At 42.0% G+C, this 18,602-nt stretch overlaps 2 protein-coding genes across 3 annotated transcripts; one reads left to right on the forward strand and one right to left on the reverse strand.

Moving 5' to 3' along the window:
- Window positions 1-1,136: 1,136 nt before the first annotated feature.
- Window positions 1,137-6,890, reverse strand: fam3a (FAM3 metabolism regulating signaling molecule A). Its single transcript, XM_070968087.1, has 10 exons — window positions 6,583-6,890; window positions 6,026-6,057; window positions 5,789-5,896; window positions 5,583-5,606; window positions 5,326-5,452; window positions 4,885-4,943; window positions 4,728-4,778; window positions 4,533-4,617; window positions 3,763-3,889; window positions 1,137-2,352 (listed from the first exon to the last, which is right to left on the reverse strand). Exons 2-10 carry the CDS (start codon window positions 6,036-6,038, stop codon window positions 2,254-2,256), a joined length of 693 nt encoding a protein of 230 aa, XP_070824188.1. The 5' UTR covers window positions 6,039-6,057; window positions 6,583-6,890; the 3' UTR covers window positions 1,137-2,253.
- A 228-nt stretch (window positions 6,891-7,118) lies between these two features.
- idh3g (isocitrate dehydrogenase (NAD(+)) 3 non-catalytic subunit gamma) lies at window positions 7,119-13,093 on the forward strand. 2 transcript variants are annotated; one of them, XM_070968088.1, is made up of 13 exons: window positions 7,119-7,222; window positions 7,446-7,493; window positions 7,851-7,862; window positions 8,802-8,899; window positions 8,990-9,105; window positions 9,240-9,300; window positions 9,470-9,602; window positions 10,120-10,253; window positions 10,364-10,466; window positions 10,565-10,711; window positions 11,524-11,618; window positions 11,720-11,780; window positions 12,194-13,093. In XM_070968088.1, the coding sequence occupies exons 1-13, from the start codon at window positions 7,142-7,144 to the stop codon at window positions 12,293-12,295; spliced, it is 1,191 nt and encodes a 396-aa protein (XP_070824189.1). In that variant the 5' UTR covers window positions 7,119-7,141; the 3' UTR covers window positions 12,296-13,093. The 2 variants fall into 2 exon arrangements, with proteins under 2 accessions (XP_070824189.1, XP_070824190.1); XM_070968089.1 differs by lacking the exon at window positions 7,851-7,862.
- The last annotated feature ends 5,509 nt before the right edge of the window (window positions 13,094-18,602 follow it).

An 18,602-nucleotide genomic window follows, 5' to 3' on the forward strand; every position in this document is an offset into this window, starting at 1 on the left:
TTAGTATTAGAGTTTACTTAAAGTGTCAAAAGTAAAAGTGAAAGGCGAAATGACCCCACTCTGTGATATACTTCTTGAAATATACTAACGATTTCAAATATTGTCAAGCAGATTAACTTACAAAAATGCAACATATTGTTTAAACTGATTATGTGTTTACATGTAAAATCTTGACATGAGGAGTAATTACAGCTGTCAGATTAATGTAGGCAGAGTATTTCCTGTTTGAAATGTAGTGAAAGGGAAGTTTAGAGCAGAAGAAAATAGAAATGCTCAGTTAAAGCACCTCAAAATTGTACATAGTGTAGTTCTTGAGTAAAAGTACTGTTCTGTAGTTTTTTTCTGTAGCACTGCATCACATTGTTTAAGATAATCCCACGTGTGTGTGTGTGTGTGTGTGTGTGTGTGTGTGTGTGTGTGTGTGTGTGTGTGTGTGTGTGTGTGTGTGTGTGTGTGTGTGTGTGTGTGTGTGTGTGTGTGTGTGAATGGAGTAAAAAACACAGCATTTACATTTAAAATGTAGGGCAGTAGAAGTGTAAATTAGCATAAAATGGAAACAGTACAGGTACCTCAAACCTTTACTTGAGTCTTTCATCATATGTAGTTGGCTAAAGTCCACAACTGGTGAGCATGTATAAGGCATATTTGTGAACATGTGTAAGCATATGTTTTTATTCCTTTTCATCTCTTTTATGTTTCTCTTGTGAGACATGTGGAGGTTGTGACAAGAAATTTCCCTCCTCGGACACAGAAACTCTCTACTACTCGCTCTTAAATCTACAACTGGAAATCACGATTATTTCTAAGAACACTGAAGGCGCCATAGCACATTTCAATGGGACAATGAAATTGATCGTGTTTGTCATGATAACGTTACAGCCTACCGATTGAGCGAGCAGCACGATTCTGTGCTGTCCCTGAATTCAGTGTCAGAACCTCAGTCAGACCTGAAATCCTCCACGTTCAGTCTGCAGTGTTTATCCCCACCATCACATATGCTCAGTGAAGCAAAAGCCTTGAGCAGAATGAACCGAGTAACCCCTGTAAGACCTTGACTTTTGTCGCCCTCTGGTGAATTTCTTCAAGTACACCAGCTGACTCTGCTGAGGACCCATGAAAATTAAAAAAAGACAAGAAATATTTGAACATTTTTATTCATGAGCATAGATGTCACGATATAAAGAGACTGCAATGCTTTGTAGAAAAATCTTTACACGTAACAGAACTAAGACAGAGCTGCTAAAATGGACTACAAACCAAACATAAGAAACAAGACTTTTACTAATATGCTTTTCCTACATGCCCGGTGGACACACTCAAGATTTTTTTTAAAAAACACAACCACACATTTAGGTTGAAACCTTATACAAAGCACTCAGTGGAAAGATGCTTGCAGGCCTGAGAGATCATTAAAACCATGGGTGGTGTTATGATGAACCCACACTGTGTACATTTCTAATAAAGTATTAAAATAAATAGTTTTATCAAGCTAAAGTGATGAGCAAGGCCAAATTTGTCACAAGAAATGTAAACATGTGGCAAGAAATAACTGCAATGCATCAAGTTCTGAAGAAACAATGGCAACTAACACAAGGCGTAACAATATCACTGAAATATATGTCACAGGATGAAAATATATTAATGTATTTAAATATAAAATCTGCCAACAGGCCTGGTGCTTCGAACATTTTAAATACTAGTGTACCTCAAATGGTTTTTCCTATGCTGACATGATTAGGTTTCCCAAAGCCTTAGTGTGAGACCACTTAGGTGTGTCTCTTACCTGCTGAACATTAAATGTCATGAAAATGTCACAGTCCTGTTGCTCAATGATACTGACACCCGACAAGCAGGCTTGCAGAGAGGAAATATATCCATTTCCTACAACGGCTTTGGAAGACCTAAACGTAATCGTTCACTAGTCGCTGTTACACTTTGGTCATCCAGCATTTGTCCTCTCAAGATTCCCTTAACCATCGCAAACATTTTAATTGCTTCTACAACATGACTTCAGCTCGAAAATGGCTCACAAAGCTTAATTCACAAGTCCTCCACAAGTTCCAGCAGTTTTAAAAAATATGAAGTCCCAAGACAATCTTTGCAGTCAGCTCAAGCCTCAGCCAAGAGAGGGAAAATTAAAACGTGGCCCGGATCTGGTATGGTTTCAGTCATTCGGCAGTTCCTTGGCTTTCTACCAGTCATCTGGATCCACTGCTGCCACACCAGGTGTCACTGTGTATGTGTCAGGCACAATTATCCTTCCAGGGGTGCCCGCAGTGGAATGCAGCCATCCATCTCTAGAGACTCAGGCCAACCTTCATACTTGTTGCTGCTCTTACTGTTCTTCATGCGCTAATGGAAACAACCACAGGCAAACAGAGTGTATGTCACCAAAACAGACCGCGATCAGCTTCTCACTGCTGGACGACGAACACGGAGCGCTGAACAAGAACTGGACATGTTTTAGAAATTTAATACCACAATTTGGCTTTTCATAGTCGTTGGTTATGTGTGTGGGGCCATGAAAGGTTTCCAAAGCATACTGGAGGTAATGAGGGACTCATAATTTCTGACTTTCTCATAAGCACATAAATGTGTCGGCCACAGAGGATTTGAACACAGGCCTTTTTTAAGTGCTTTACCATGAAACATGATGCACAACACCAATTCCAAGAAAGCTGGGACGCTGTGTAAAAGGTAAATAGCAGAATGAAATCATTTGCAAATGAACTGTTTACCAACAACAGTTTTATGAAATGTTACAAAGTAACAGTAACAGTAATCTCCTTCATACAGTCATGTGTTCACAAAGTGGTGAACCTCGCTCCATCCTTGCTTGTGAACGACTGAGCCTTTCCAGGACGCCCCTTTCATACCCAATCATAACACTATCACCTGTTACTAATGAACCTGTTTACCTGTGGAATGATCCAAACAGGTTTTCTGAGGGGACATTCCTCAACTTTGCCAGTCTTTAGCTGCTCCTGTCCCAACTTGTTTGAAATGTGTTGCAGGCATCAAATTCAGAATAAGCAGATATTTACAAACATCAACGAAGCTGATGAGGTCAAACATTAAATATATTGTCTTTGTACTGCTTTCAATCGAGTATATGTTAAGAAGGATTACCAAATTATCACATTCTGCTTCATTTATATTGACACAGCGTCCCAACTTTAAGAAATTACAGTTGTAAGTCTAACAAAAATAATAAAAAGCTGAACAAGCTAGGAAGGTGGAAAAGGCATAAATCTCAGTGGTCAGAACATGTCTTCAATACGCTTAAAGTAAATCCAAACAGACTTATTAAAGACTTTTTGCGAGGAAGACTTGTGAAACTGCCACCTATGCCAACAACACGTGTCAACTGGTGGGCATCACAGGATAACATCGGCTCAGCTGGCAAACAGAAGTCTTATCATTCCTCATGTGTTTTCAAGGTAACAGGATTGAATGTGAATATTCAATATGGTTATATGTTGCAGTTCAGTCTATTGTGATTAATTATCTACAGAATACACTGCCACCAATACTACAAGACTTTCCCTTTTGATAATGCTCGACGTACGTATCCTGTATCTTTGAATGGCCTGTATCATGATACCACTGTAACCATAAACAACACGTCTTTGCGCTTTATATGACGACACAGGGAGGATATATTTTTCACTGCATCATTAAGCAGTTAATTGTAGGCAAATCAGCAGCACCTCAAAGGAGCTGATGAATCTCTGTTCAGCATTAATAGTAACAGTAACATACCTGCTCAAAGGGACTCTTATTCTCGATACCCTTGGCCCCAACAAACACCCAGCTGTCTCTGAAGGCCAGGTCTTTCACCACTGTGCTCCCGAGCTCCTCAAACAGTCGCCGAGATTCGTCGTTCAACCTGTGACCAGAAAGGAGGATAAGGCAGCAGGTTAATGTTTATCAGGTGGGTTGGTTGCTCTTCTAAGCAGGAGGGATACAGGTTAATGCATGTGCTTAACCTCTGTTAACTGTTACAGAAATTAAATGCGAGCTTTTAGAATTCTCAGCCGGCTCCTCCTGGGCTTTAACCACATCTCTGCAGCACTTTCTGGCTCAACTCTGAGGTTTAATCACTGCACAACGTGACATGTTTTTAAGACGGAAAGCCTTTAAGGGCAACAAGGAGGGATTTATGATCATGCTCCAAAAAGCATCAAATGTTTAATAAAAAATTTGACGCTTGACAACATGATGGCACGTTCTTGACTGCTCACCTCCTTTTCGTCTTTCAGATGTAAGCTTTGATCGCAGGTGAACTGTCAGCTGTTTAAACATTAAAACTGACAATGGCCCTCCTGTTGTTAAGCTATTAAAAAGGGGTTTCTCTGTAGCAGTGCCACTTAAACATTTCATTCTACAATACATTTATTGAGTTATAACATGCAATATGCTTAAGCTTTATCTGACAACTTATCTCTGACAATTGCTTTGAAGTTTGTTTCAGGGAAGAAAATCAAGAAAGGGCTGTTGGACCGAACTGATAGCACATCATGGATTCTTACTTTGTAGCTGGATCATCAAAGGAAGCCACGAACACAAGTGTTCCTTCATGAAGCGGCCGAAGAAACTTCAACAGGTCAGAAACATCTGAGGGCAAATATCAGATGTGTTATGAACTGTGGTTTATAGCTCGTTATTGCCAAGCCACATGTACCAGATGAGAAATCTATACTATATTAGCGTCTGGTTTTAATTACCTCCTGCCCACATATCAAATGTCTTTGTGGCTAAGAGTTCTCCCGTCACTCCTGGAGCGGAGAAACATGAGTCAGATGTTAAAATAACATAATCAATGGGAGCTTAAAATGTTAATGCAACACAGTTTGGTTAAAAGATGGAAGATGACACTGTTACCATTGACCAAAGCTATGTTGAGTCCTCGGCCAACATTGTTCTTCACACTGCTCACAAGCCTGCAAGACACGAACACGAGAGGCTGAAGCACCAACTGAGGCACTTCAGGAGAACACTTCATTGCCTTCCACTTACACAGTAATCTACACACTTTAACACGCTGCCTGGCACTCCAGAAACAACCACAAATACATGTATAAAAGACCAAGACTACAGACAGAAATGGGGGGCAGACAGACTGAAAGAATACTTGCATTCAGCTCCCCAGACAGACTTGGAGGCCTGGTTATGACAGCAAAGAGGGAAAAAAAGAACAGAGTGTGAAAAAGAAAGAAAGAAAGAAAGAAAGAAAGAAAGAAAGAAAGAAAGAAAGAAAGAAAGAAAGAAAGAAAGAAAGATGTGGACATGGATAAAAAGGAACTGGTAAACACTGAATCTCACATCTTGTCCTCCAGGCAGATTTTGGGCCCGATGACGTTGGCAGCACCAGACACCAGACGGAAAGCCAAATGTTTTGGAGGACAAGGAGCCGAAAGTCCACATTTATACCTCCGAGGGCGGAGTTCAGCTAAAACCAACAGAACACAAGAGTCAGTGGTGAGAAGGACGATGATGAGGATGCAACCTCCTTACCATGCTGATACTTGGCAAGAGGGGTAGTCCTGAAATGGATGTATCATGGAGTTTTTTCTACTTACCAGGTGTTGGTTCCTCACTTGCACCTGAAAAAATACATAATTTTCACTCAAATGAACCACAAATACACAGAAATATGCATCAACACTTAAACCTGTCTTCACGTTTGCTACAATCAATCAAGCTGGGAAAACCAGCGAATGTTGGCCATTTTTGTTTGGTATATTTTCTGTCAATCAATCCATGGCTTCAGAATGACTTATCTTACCGCTAAAGAAAAGGCGCACAGATGAACCGCTCTCCTTTCCAAATAAAGTGTTTGCCAGCAGCCAGGTGAGCCCCACCAACAGCAGCACGGCGACGGCTCTCAGGGGGCCTGTCAGGAGAAACAGGAAATGCCAGTTCAGGCGAAAGACACATGGGATTAGCACTGGATCAACAAGTTCCCTGAGATGTAAAAAAAAACAAACAAACAAAAAAAAAAAAACAAGTGAAAATAACCAACCTGTTAATCTCATGACTCACAGTTTCATAGACCTGGACAGAAATCACAGAAACAAAGCACAACAGCAGCCTTAAGGTTTGAATTTCAGCCAAGATTGCAAAGTGTTCTTACATTTTTACAGACATTTTATTAAGCAAGATGTGTTTTCATTTTCCATTCATGGTGGCACAAGTTCTAAACAGAGTAAATAAAAGCTGCAGCTTAAAAAAAGGAAATAGAAAATGGAAAGAAAAAGTAGTCATGGAGAAAAATAAACAAATGCCAAAAAATGCCAAAAATGTAAACAAATTGTAAACCTTTTCCAAAACAAGCTACCTTTGTGTATATTTTTTGTTTTCATGTACTTTTTAAGAGCTTATCAAATGAGTCAAATCTTGAAGCCACATCTTGAACAGAAAGCTACTCAACCTGTAACAGTGGACATGTAAGATGGCTCTGCAGAGATGGCGCTGGAAGCGATGACAAGAACCCAAACCATCGCAAAGACGAGGAAGCCGAGGACAAGTCCTCTGACACCACTACACATGCACTCAAGAACGAGAAAGGACACGTCTTACCTTCTGTGCCCACGCTTCGGGTAAGTATTGCCCGTTCTTGTCACCTCCGCTGGGATGTAATGAACGGTAAAGAAGAGCTGTTGCTCTTGCCACCCGGAACTTTTGACTATTTCTTGCGCTGTTTCCTCATGGAGGCTGTCCTGGTATCAAGCAGCTTTCATTGGGAAGATAGGTTGAAGCCGATATGCTCAGTCGACTATTTAGACAAGGACTAATAGCCCGCTTTGGACAGGCATTGCAGAAATCCGGCTTGGCTTGTGTCTTCCGGATATATCGCCAACCTCCACTGAACCTCAGTCCGTGACACTGAGTCTGCGCGCCGAGGTTCATGTGATCAAAGAGTGTTTTAGGAGTCAAACATTAGTTACATTTATTTTATCGTTGAACAATCGTGTAAATGACGGGCTTCCTTCCTTCAATTACGGCGCCATAAATGAATAAATACGTATTTGCACTGACAGAATCAAAACAAAATACATAATATCATACACAAATATGCACATATATGTCGCGCGAGACGCCTCCTCCTTGTGCACGCAATCAGGTCTTCAAAATCAAGATGGCTGCCCCCAGTGCTGTGCTTTCGATGTCCAAAATCATGAAACCTTTTTGGGGTGGACGCCTTGGAAATACGGTGAAAGTAAGACAAGACACGTTGTTTTTGCCGCAGTCGTTGTCCTTGTTGTGTGGCTCCAAAATTAATCGATTATTTCACCTGAACACAAGGTCATATGGTCGATATCGTGCAGTTGAACAAGCTAGCAGGCTTCTTCACTCTTTTCACCATTGCCGTGTGTTGCTAAACAAACGTGAAATCCATTCACAGACACGCTCGTAATCATCTCTCTTTATTTGTGTTTCAGGTATTTGGAACAACTCTGACAAGCCACAGGAATAAGACCTTGCTCACTGTGAGTAAATCACTGTATCTGGGTTTCAGTTAAAATGACCGGATGTGATTTTGTCAATCTGTCTCTTAAACACTGAATGACTTTATCATGGCTCTAGTAATGTCTTAAAAAAAATCACTGCTACTCATTAAACTACCTTTTTCTAAGATGTATGGCTTTGGGTTAATCTCTGGAAGGGGCTGTTTAAAATCTGTTTTAATGTAATCTGGGAGTGCTAAACATCTGTTTCTGCGCCCTGTTGGAGGAGGAGGAGGGGGGGGGTGTTTTTCCTCTGTACTTGCTGCTACCTGGATTCTTTCATGTAGCTGTCAAACTGACTCTTGTCCTGCTTTCCTTGCTGTCCATCTTCAACTACAGGGAGAAAACATTGTAAGTAGCTCACTCACTCTGACGTGGTTCACCGTAACGCGATGCATGACGTCACACATGAGAAAGAACATTTCCTCTTCTATACTGAACCTGTGTGATATAGAAAACATATCTATTAACAAAAACCAGAAGACCTACTGTCAACATTAATACATGTACATCAAACTATCAGTAAGGTCATGGAATATTAAAATAATGGATGTATCTGCATTAGTAATTCCAGTGTAATTCAAGTGCATATATGATGACAGCAATCAATGATTAAGAATAGTGATATGTTGCCTGGCCCTAAATAGCACTACAGCTTTTTACTGCTCATCATAACCCTCCCACACTGTTGTATAACTGTACTAGTGATTTTGCATGTTGTAAATTGTGCATATTGTCAACATTTAACGAAGCATTTCGGATGTTTTTTCTGATGATTTCCTGCTGCTAGTACTTTTTTAATTCAGCTTGGTGTGAAAATCCAACTTTCACACATTTGAAAATTGCTTAAAATTGCCAATTCAGTGACTGAAACTGAAATTCTAAATCATTTTTTGTTACATTACGTTGTTATTGAGTGGGATATGATGGCCAGCGGAGGCCATTTGGAAATCTCTTTCATGTCATCTAAAACTACCAAATTCAGAAAATCCTTTTCATGACTTCCACTTTTGTTCATCTTCTAACAAAATTCTTCATTATCCTGGCTGTAACATAAATGTGACTAACAGTACTACACTTTTATTGAACTATCTCAAGAAGGCCACTACAGGGTGATTTTTATATTGTATGGGCATTAATTTAATGGTGGTATGTTGGAAATCAATCTGAAAACATATGGTAACATGTCAGCAAGAATGTATATGTATGTAGGTCATTTGTGCAAATAAAGCTATAAACCGCAGTTTATATTCAATGTTGTTAATAATTTATAAAATACCAATGTTACAGCCTCCTCCTGCAAAGTATGGAGGCAGGCACACTGTGACCCTCATACCTGGAGATGGAATCGGTCCAGAGCTGCTCAATCATGTCAGGGAGGTTTTCAGGTTGGTTAGACTTAAACTAAACCATGTTCAAAGTGTTGACTACAGACTGGTGGAGATTGCCTCACTGTGTGGTTTGTATTCATGCTGTAGGTTCAGCTGTGTCCCAGTGGACTTTGAAGTGGTGCATGTCAACTCTGCTTTGGAGACGGAGGATGATATCAGTAATGCCATCACAGCCATCCGCCGTAATGGAGTTGCCCTCAAAGGTAAGCAAGCCTCTTTTTTTCTATGTTAAAAACAGAATATGGAAAATATGAGGAGCACAGCACAGTCATGAGAAGCATGCAGTTTAAGACCATGACACTGAAGCTGAACTAACATTACTTAACTCTCCCGATAGGCAACATAGAAACCAAACATACCATGGCGCCATCTGTTAAATCCAGAAATAATCTCCTTCGGTAAGAGTTTTAATGAAATATTCAGTTGCCCTGATGAAGCCTCTCTTTTGTCACATGGCCTACATGTCTTTCATAATTTGGCCCTTTGCTTCTGGCAATGTCAGTTGACCCATTGTTTTTTCCTGACACCCCCCACCTCCCCTCTCTTGTTCCACGTGTGCATCAAAAGCACAAGTTTAGACCTGTATGCCAATGTGATGCACTGCCAGTCCCTCCCGGGAGTCCAGACTCGCCACAAGAACATTGACATCATGATCATCAGGGAGAACACAGAGGGAGAGTACAGCAGTCTGGAGCACGAGGTCAGGCAGAACAGAAACACAATCAAGTCTATTGTTTGCTGCAACACAAGCTTACACCCCGTCCTTTAAAGACCTCTTTCCTTCTGTATCTTTCTTCCTCCCCAACTATTTAAAGTACAGCATTTATTTACCAAGGGAATAACATCAGTTTGATATGCTTGATTTGTATTGATGCAGATGATGACATTATTAAAAAGACCGATATTTTGAATAGTGTTTCTTTGTTGGCAACTATATGAAATAACTACCTTTTATAAAACTTTTAAAACAGGATACAATTTGCACAAACCTAAAATGAATGTCAGTGTGTGGACATGTCTACTTAGTTAAGACGTGATGTGCAGTGACAGCCTGAGGTTGATCTTTTCTACAGAAGAAGGATTCAAGTTTGTTCTACACAGTTACACATGCAGCTTCACAAATAACTCAGAAAAATGTTATTGTTAATGTTATTAACAGCAACTACTTGAACTTAAATGGTTATTTATTGGTCATTCTCCTCGCCGTCATCTTTTAGAGTGTCGCAGGAGTAGTGGAGAGTCTCAAGATCATCACCAGGAACAATTCCCTCAGGATCGCAGAGTACGCCTTCCAACTGGCCAGGGAGAAAGGCCGCCGTAGGGTCACTGCCGTACACAAGGCCAACATCATGTGAGTTACTTTGACGCAAACGTATCATGCAAGTCTGCCTCCTGAGTCTTATATAATATTGTGAGTTTCTTTGTGCTGGAAATGATGAGTTGGCCTTTCTGCTCCAACAGGAAGCTCGGCGATGGCTTGTTCCTGCAGTGTTGCAGAGAAGTGGCCTCTGGTTACCCAGACATCACATTTGACAGCATGATTGTGGACAACACCACCATGCAGGTGAAAGGAGATTAAATGACAGACCTCTTGAGGCTGGAAAAGCTTTTACATGTTGCAACATCTAAATGATTCACCTGCTGCCTTTGTTTGTTTTTTAGCTGGTGTCCAAGCCCCAGCAGTTCGATGTGATGGTGATGCCCAATCTGTACGGGAACGTGGTGAGCAACGTGTGTGCAGGCCTGGTGGGAGGGCCTGGCCTTGTGCCCGGGGCTAACTATGGCCGTGATTATGCTGTCTTTGAAACGGTGAGTGTTTGGCAGTTCATGCTTAGCAGGACACTGTCCCCTCTGTTTTTTGATAGAGTGAAAAATACATGAATCCTGTCTGTTCCATAGACTGTGTATAAAGATGGACGATACATCTCCACTTTGTCCCCCGTACAAAAATGAAGCAAAAATATCCTGCGTACAGGTGAAGCTATCTTCATTTGGAAGCACAATATGCGCAGTGGGTGGGGTGTGAAGCCGCCGTATTGAGGTCCCACCCATACAACCACCCGACTCAATCGTGAGCATACATGAGCTGTCAATCATGACGTCATCCCCTTTTTATAGCATGAAATAACAAATTAAAACTAAATGTATTAGCCCAATTAAAACCAAACATCAGAAAATTACAGACACCAACTTTAGGATTTTTTTTTAATGTTTGGCTCATGTCCCATGGAGGGGGTGGGGTTTATGAGCTATACTGCAGCCAGCCACCAGGGGGCGATTGAGACGTTTTGGCTTCGCTTACTATGAGCTGTCATGTCATCCATCTATATGCAGCAGTGTTTCTCAATTCCGGTCCTCGGGCCCCACTGCCCTGCATGTTTTAGATGTTTCCCTCCTCCAACACACCTGATTCAAATGATCAGCTCGTCATCAAGCTCTGCAGTGGCCTGATAACGGGCCACTCATTTGAATCAGGTGTGTTGGAGCAGGAAACATCAAAAACATGCAGGGCAGTGAGGCCCGAGGGCTGGAATTGAGAAACACTGATATACAGTCAGTGGTCTGTCTGACATTTTCTAAGACATTTGTCTCTTTCTTGCCCTTTTTTCTGTGTCTCTCAGGCCACAAGGAACACAGGGAAGAGTATTGCAGACAGGAACATTGCTAACCCCACCGCCATGCTGCTAGCCAGTTGCATGATGCTGGACCACCTCAAGTAAGCGTTGTCACATAAAATATTTTCAGTGGTTCCACCTGAGATGTAATGTTGTGACTGTGCTATGGCAGTAATGTAAATAATTCAATTAATGTCTCCAGGCTTTATGAACACGCAAGTTCGATCCGAAATGCTGTCCTCACCACCATGAATGAAACCAGGGTATGTCCTCCTTCACTGATAGGCCTCTCTCTTCACCTGTCCCGCTGCCATAAAGCTAACAGGCCATTGTTGTGAGACAGAGGCTTAGAGGCCCTGGGTTCAGGTTTAGTATGCATCACAGTGCATTCACACAATGCAGCATTGTGTCCTTTCAGTGTCACAAAGCTGTTATGAAGTGCTACACTGTATGGTATCTGATTTTACTTTGTGTAGTATTGGCATTAATTACGGTCCTTGAGCGCATTTAAAAACCTGATCTGCTAATCATGCAGGGCACCAGACTGGCTGCTGCATCTGCTGAAATGTTACATTTTTTCCAGAGCGGGGGAAAAAAATCTGAACCACCCTGACAAGTACAATAAAAGTCATTCCACAGTTTAAAATTTTTCTTCCTTCTACTTTTTTTCTTGCAGTTGCACACAGCTGATATCGGCGGTCAGGGCACCACGTCAGAGGTGGTCCAGTCCATCATGAGGATCATCCAGAGTAAAGGGCAGCTCACAGCGGAGCTCTAAACGTGCTGGGTTTACAGTATTTTGTCTCGTTCACACGGCTTATTGACTGTACAAACGACCTTTTATCCGCACCTGTGTGTTTCACATGTAATAATGACCTTTCCCAGACTGGTTTTGACAGCATTTGCTTTTAATAAAATTCCAATCTCATTCCTCTTCAACCGTAAATCCCGCTGTAAGGACAGGCTATCTTTTCAGAGTCCATCGGGTTCATGCAGTTGAAAATCTGTTCTTTCAAATTGTTATGAAACACAAAAAGGTCTCTTTTGCAGTATCACCAAACACGTCTTATGGTCAGAAATATCCAAATATCCTGATACATACATGCATTGTCTACTCTGCAGTCTTCAGTGTGGATCATTATTTATTTTCTAAATGACTATGTTACAGCCTTTTCAATCAACCAAAATGTGCAATGTTCACTTCATGCCTTCACTTTTATTTGTCATACTGTAACTTAAATATCAAGCTACCTGTTATTTACTGTCCTGTCCTGTGTGTTCACATCAGATCAACTGTACTATAACAAAAAGTGTGATGTAGCCATGTCATATATACTGTATCATCAGAGGACATCAAGTAACTGTTATTAAAGCTGGGCTGTTGTTTGTGCCATAACATGACTTTTGCCGAAGTTTGGATCAAATCATGAAAATATACCATTGTCTTAAAGTCTCACCAGGCAAGAGCCAAAAGTTTAAAGCGTGATATGGAAAATCCTGTTTTTATTATAGCTGTGGATGGGTATGTATATTGTATAACACAAATACTAACAATAAAGAACTAATCTACCATAAAGTGATCTTTTTGCTCTCAAGTTTTAAAGCTAAGCTAAAATGGTGTGTGTGTGTGTGTGTGTGTGTGTGTGTGTGTGTGTGTGTGTGTGTGTGTGTGTGTGTGTGTGTGTGTGTGTGTGTTCTATATCTAATTCTTATTCTTGTTATTACTGCTTTTTGTAACAACATCATTTCCCTGGTGGGGGACCAATAAAGTTACATTTTTTATCTTATCTTTTATATATATAGACACACGCACACACACACGTATATATATATTCAAAGAAAGAAGCTGAGTTCCAGCTTCTTGCTTGGGATAAAGATCATTTAGCTTCAAATAAGATAAAGCTCACTGATCCGTCTTCTGTTTGTTTAACAATTTCACGCCCCATCAGACTCTTACTTACAGCACTGGATGACAAGTTGCCTTTTTACATTGCACCACTAGGTGGCGTCAGCACTTTCTAGAGTTGCCACTGAACTGTAACTTGGAGCAGGTTGTGTAGAACTATATGCATGTGTGTCTTGTTACACCTTCTGACAAGGACAAAATGTAGAATATATGCAATCACTGGATCATGTGAAAATGCATGTTATGATTGCACTGACTGCAGTGTGAAAAAGCTGCAGGGAAAATGGGATGCAAGAATCTCTGGCAGGCAGATTGTCTCATACAATTGGGATATTTCTTGTTATTTTCATATGATTTCTAGGAATCTGGCTTCAGACTGTATGTTTCCAAGACTGAAGTGAGGGATTTTGGCTTTGCTCTGTTGAAATTATCCTCCGCATAAAACCAGACCATTTATTATAGTTTCAACCTGGTAAAACCAAACCATCCATTACGGTTTCATCTAGTTTTTCAAATACTCTTACCACACAGTCATATGAAGAAAAAGTGCCCAGGTCCTCTGAGCCAGAAGACGCAGAAGGAGGAGGAGGAGATAGATTTAGTGGTACATCATTCAGCAGTGACCCCCTGTGCACATATATTGTACAAATAATCCCAGGCCTCTCTATCTCTGATAAGGCCTGCAGTCTCCGGGGTACATCCCATTGTAATGGCACAGGCCAATTTCTCATGTGTCCAATTCTGTGGGAAAGTTACAAACTGTTCCCACTGTTAGGACATTTGCATATTGAGCAAAGAAATCCTTTATGATTAGTCGTCTTCTTTTTTTAGATGTAGCTGTCCTCTGGAATCAGCAATCATCCGGTGTGCAATGTCCGAAATGTGCAAGGAATTACTATGTGTGTACATTGGCCTCAGCCAATTGGCTGTCTTTTAGCTGTTTTTCTTCGTCTCAATCCATGTCAGTTACTCATTTCAGAGACAGCGAGTTGGCTCTTAAACGTTGTCACTCTTTTTCATTTAGAATCAATCTTTTTTTGTTGTGCTTTCTGTAAGAGGTTCCCCGACTCTGGGCCAGCTTTTCCTCATTATCATATTCCACTCGGCCTGTTTACCTTGCTGCACCTCACATTACTCCTCATCACTGTACATGCAGCTACTCACTCTCTCCCTTGTCGCCCCTCACCTCCTGGTCCCCCCCGCCCCGGGCCTCAGCTGGAGCTGGGCCATGAAGCAGATGGTCGGAGAGGAAGATCCAAACCACTTACCACTTGACCTTTACGGGTCACCATTCAGTCCTCGTAAAAACCTGTTTTTAAAGCCTTTAAAGGGTTGGTTTGCCCAAATTGCAAATACAAATCTCACTTTGCCCCAAAGTTGTCAAGCTGTCAGATAGTTTTGGTTTTACAGTGTGAGGAGCTGCCATACCGACACAAATGAGGCATATGGAATTTCATCTGTAGTGCTCACGGCTTTGACAAATCACCCTGATACTCTGGATAATCCACAGAGCTCATAATGGTCTTCACAGCATGTTGTGATTATTTAGAGTAACGGGGACACTGTCCCTGAAAAGTTGTTGCTATTGAAGCGAAAATTTCAATCATTTTCATTGCATCAGGCTGGAGGCTGACAGAAATATAGCTGTCATATAAACAGCAGATATTTCTTTTGTCATCTACACTCATACAGGTGTGTTTTAGCTTTCTAGCACTCACTAAACTTGCAGCTGCTGGCTGGTTTTACTGGTGTAGAAGTCTTTTTGGCAGCTCTTCTTCTTCAGCAGCTCTTCTCGTTCATTCCTCTCCTTCTCACGTGTCTTTGAAACACCATGTTTAGTATTTTCACCCGCCTCTCTAAGATAAATGCTAATCCGAAAGGTTGAGTCAAACCACGAGATATTACAACATGGGGTTTTATTATTGCCCATTATTCTTCCCTGGCTTGCTCCTGATCATATCCAGAGTCCTTCCTCGCTCGTTCTTTCTATCTCTGACACTCTTTCACAAACACACAAGCACACACAGTCACTAATAACTCAGTGTAATTTAAGATCCAGTGAGTAATTTCCACTTCAAATGAACATGCCTCCTCTTTTCTTGTTGATCAACTCTGCTACGCTATGCAGTGCATTGCAGGTGATTGCAATCAATCAGCTTGCCTCTGATCAGGCTCTGCTGAGCACAGCTGCATCCAGTCAGCAGGCTCTGCACCGTTCATGCCCCCCCAAAACACAGCAATGGCTTAGCTACGTCAACAGTCAGCTATTCTCCACTGCTTGGGCCTGGCTCTGTGTGTTTTGGGCTCCCAGTGTGTCCTCCTCAGCAGGGACAGCCCTAATCAGAGAAGATTTCTGAATGAGTAGTTGGGAGACATTAGTGGTGATGTTTGCTTGGCAGAATTGGACGCAGAAAGGAGGGAGGAATGAAGGGGAGAGAGTGTGGATGTGGCTAGAGGATAAGAGGGAGAGCCTGGCAGGCTGATTGAGGGTGGGGAGGTGGGGATGGTGAGGCTTTGGTTGGGAGTGGGAGTCACAGTGTGATATGTAGCTGTTAAAGTATGATAACCAGGGAGACACTGAGCAGTTAGCTGTTCGAACACTTCATCATCACCTTATCTTTCAAAATGAAAGGAGCCAATAAACCATCTGACTCCTGCACGGCTCTTAATCAGGAGCTGCACAGCTTTTTTTTTTTTCTTACACAGCTGCTTGTAACACAATAAGGATTCCATCTGGTGAGATCATAAGACGCGTATCATCGCAGCTCTAAGTGAAAGTCTTCCCGTCAGAATCAGATTTATTTCTGCATTTTCCGTTTTGGCTGTTTAGCTCCTATTTGAGGACTGATTGTTAGTCTGTCTGCAGAGCATGCATCCCCTCAGCTGCTGGGGTTATACGACCTTGCATGAGGTCACTGCAAAGAGCATGTGCAGGCCAGCATAGTGCCAGAACCTGGACCATGCAGTTATGACAGCCTCACTAACTTGGCCACCCTGCCCCACATAGTTGCAGGGGGCTCCCCACTCTGAGCTCATGGTCAAAACATAGTTACTGATTTGAAAAGGAACACACATGCTTGTTTTATGTGACTCCACTTATCCTATGCCTTGTAAAAGAAATTTGTGAGTCCACGGTGCTTTCTATTTTGTCTCCGGGGAGGAAATCCGAGGCTCCAGCCACAGCTGCATGTTTGTGTCTGTGCATACTTGTAGTTTACTTACAGCCCTGCACATGTCTTATATGCTGCATGCTTGCACATCTGCATATGCTTTTACTGGAGCCATGTTCTTAGCTCCAGGCAGAGAAACTGATCCCACCTGTGCTACACAAGCAAGACCTTTACACAGCCCTGCCCTGGTATTCTGCGCTGTCAGAGGTCCAGTGTGGTTAAATTTTGCATGGGGAGGGGGAAGCAGGTTGGTCAGCATGCGTGTGGGGTGCCTTATTGCATTGTGTCTAAATAAGAACCTGTCTGTCTTGCTCACTTTTCCTCAACCACCTCACACACATATTCTTTTGCCTCTCCCCAGCACTGAGAGCCTCTTGGCAGAGCGAGAGCGAGGGGAGCCTATGAGCTATTTCTGTTTGGTTTTATATTTATGATGAATTAGTGCTTGTGTTTCTGGCTGGGTCTTCTGAGAATGCTGATATGATGTGTCTCCTCAGAGAGAAGCAGCGGGGATTGCAGCACTTAAGACAGATGTACACTGGAAAAGAAGGGAGGGAGGAAAGGTAAAAGCAGTGATCGATTGGTTATTGATGGGCTATTTGTTCCATCTGAAACCATTCCTCCAGCCTTGCCAATATTTCCCATGTTCTCTCTTTCAACCTGTTTATCTCTGTTGCAATTAAACATTTTACTGTCTGCGGCCTTGCTTGGGTTCAGGTGGCACTGTCAGAGTTACATTACATCAAGGCAAGCATGCTGCGCTCAGGACAACCTGCATTACACCGCCCTTATGTCATTACAACTTGCTCCCCTGACATTGGAGCTGCTTGGCACTTTGACAACTCTGCAACCCCCAACTTTCCAGCTCTGTGTTCATCAGTTCAAAAACAGCGTGTTGCCAAAACAAAGCATATTTCCCAGCGACACTCAGTTAATCTAATAAATCTCTTGAGTCCCCTCCACCAGTGACTCAGCTCTGTGCGACTGTGAGCCATCTCCCACCTGTCGCCAGACACACGAGTAAATATGTACCGAATGCAATCCCTCTAAAACACCCAAAATGAGAAATGTGAAATTTAAATGTTATCAAAGTCCAAATCCTTTCATCTGTTGTCCATATTTTTCACTTAACAGTAGCCGTTAAAGAAAACTATGAGCCATTTCTCTCGTGACTCTCCATTTTCCCTGATTTCTATCCATTTTGACCCCCTGTCTTGTCTTGAACGTCTGCAGTACTGCCCCCTCTCTCCACGGATGAAGCATCTCTAAAGAGTTTTGATGAAAACAGATTTCTGCAAATCCACCAGAAAACACAGCTTTGATTATATATCTCCATTCACTGTGACAGGCTGGCAGGATTGTCTGTGTTGCTCTTCATAAATAGGGATGTCTGGGGGGAGGGGAGAAATGCCATTGTTCCAACAAAACCTAAAGTGGCTTTCTGAGTTTCTGCTCATGTTACATTAAAACAAAGGTGAACTGAAGATGTGCTAATGAAAGAAATTACTACACCAATGCTCCACTGACATGGTTTTGTAGTGTGTTCGAGCCTGATGAACCAACCAGGAGGCCGCAGACAGGAAGCACAGTACAATTTTCACTGGCAGCAGGAACACACCTGGCCTCAGGGGAGGCTAATGTGTGACATACCTGATGTGACCCGGTGCAAAGCCACCTAAGACAAGCAAGATATGAAAACATAGTCTAGCAATGACCTACCCTCCACCACCTCTTTTAACTCACCATCTTTGAATAGTAAAGCCAGTCTTTGGGTAAATCCAGAGGGAATGAAGCAGTAAGCGTCCAATCTCTGACTTAACCACTCTCAACTGATGTACTGCCATTAGGGTTTAGCACTTAGGACGTGTTCCTTCGCTGAAAATACAAGCAGAATTATTGAAACAGTGACAGTGTTTTCACATTTATTTCTAACTTTATCCTTCTTTTGATGGTATCTTATGCACCAGGTGGGATAATCACAAAGGAATCAAGATGGAGTAATGGATCAA

The sequence above is a fragment of the Chaetodon trifascialis genome, chromosome 8, assembly GCF_039877785.1.
Source record: "Chaetodon trifascialis isolate fChaTrf1 chromosome 8, fChaTrf1.hap1, whole genome shotgun sequence".
Classification (NCBI taxonomy): Eukaryota; Metazoa; Chordata; class Actinopteri; order Chaetodontiformes; family Chaetodontidae; genus Chaetodon; species Chaetodon trifascialis.

Bases quoted from the DNA above. Each gene is read 5' to 3' on its own strand.
- fam3a (XM_070968087.1), bottom strand. The intron at 5,453-5,582 runs GTAAGTAGAAAA...TGTTGGTTTTAG, and splicing joins AAGTGAGGAACCAACACCTG to CTGAACTCCGCCCTCGGAGG. The intron at 2,353-3,762 runs GTATGTTACTGT...TGTTTCCATTAG, and splicing joins ATAAGAGTCCCTTTGAGCAG to CGCATGAAGAACAGTAAGAG.
- idh3g (XM_070968088.1), top strand. From the start codon at position 7,142: ATGGCTGCCCCCAGTGCTGTGCTTTCGATGTCCAAAATCATGAAACCT. The intron at 8,900-8,989 runs GTTGGTTAGACT...TTCATGCTGTAG, and splicing joins CATGTCAGGGAGGTTTTCAG to GTTCAGCTGTGTCCCAGTGG. The intron at 9,603-10,119 runs GTCAGGCAGAAC...GTCATCTTTTAG, and splicing joins ACAGCAGTCTGGAGCACGAG to AGTGTCGCAGGAGTAGTGGA.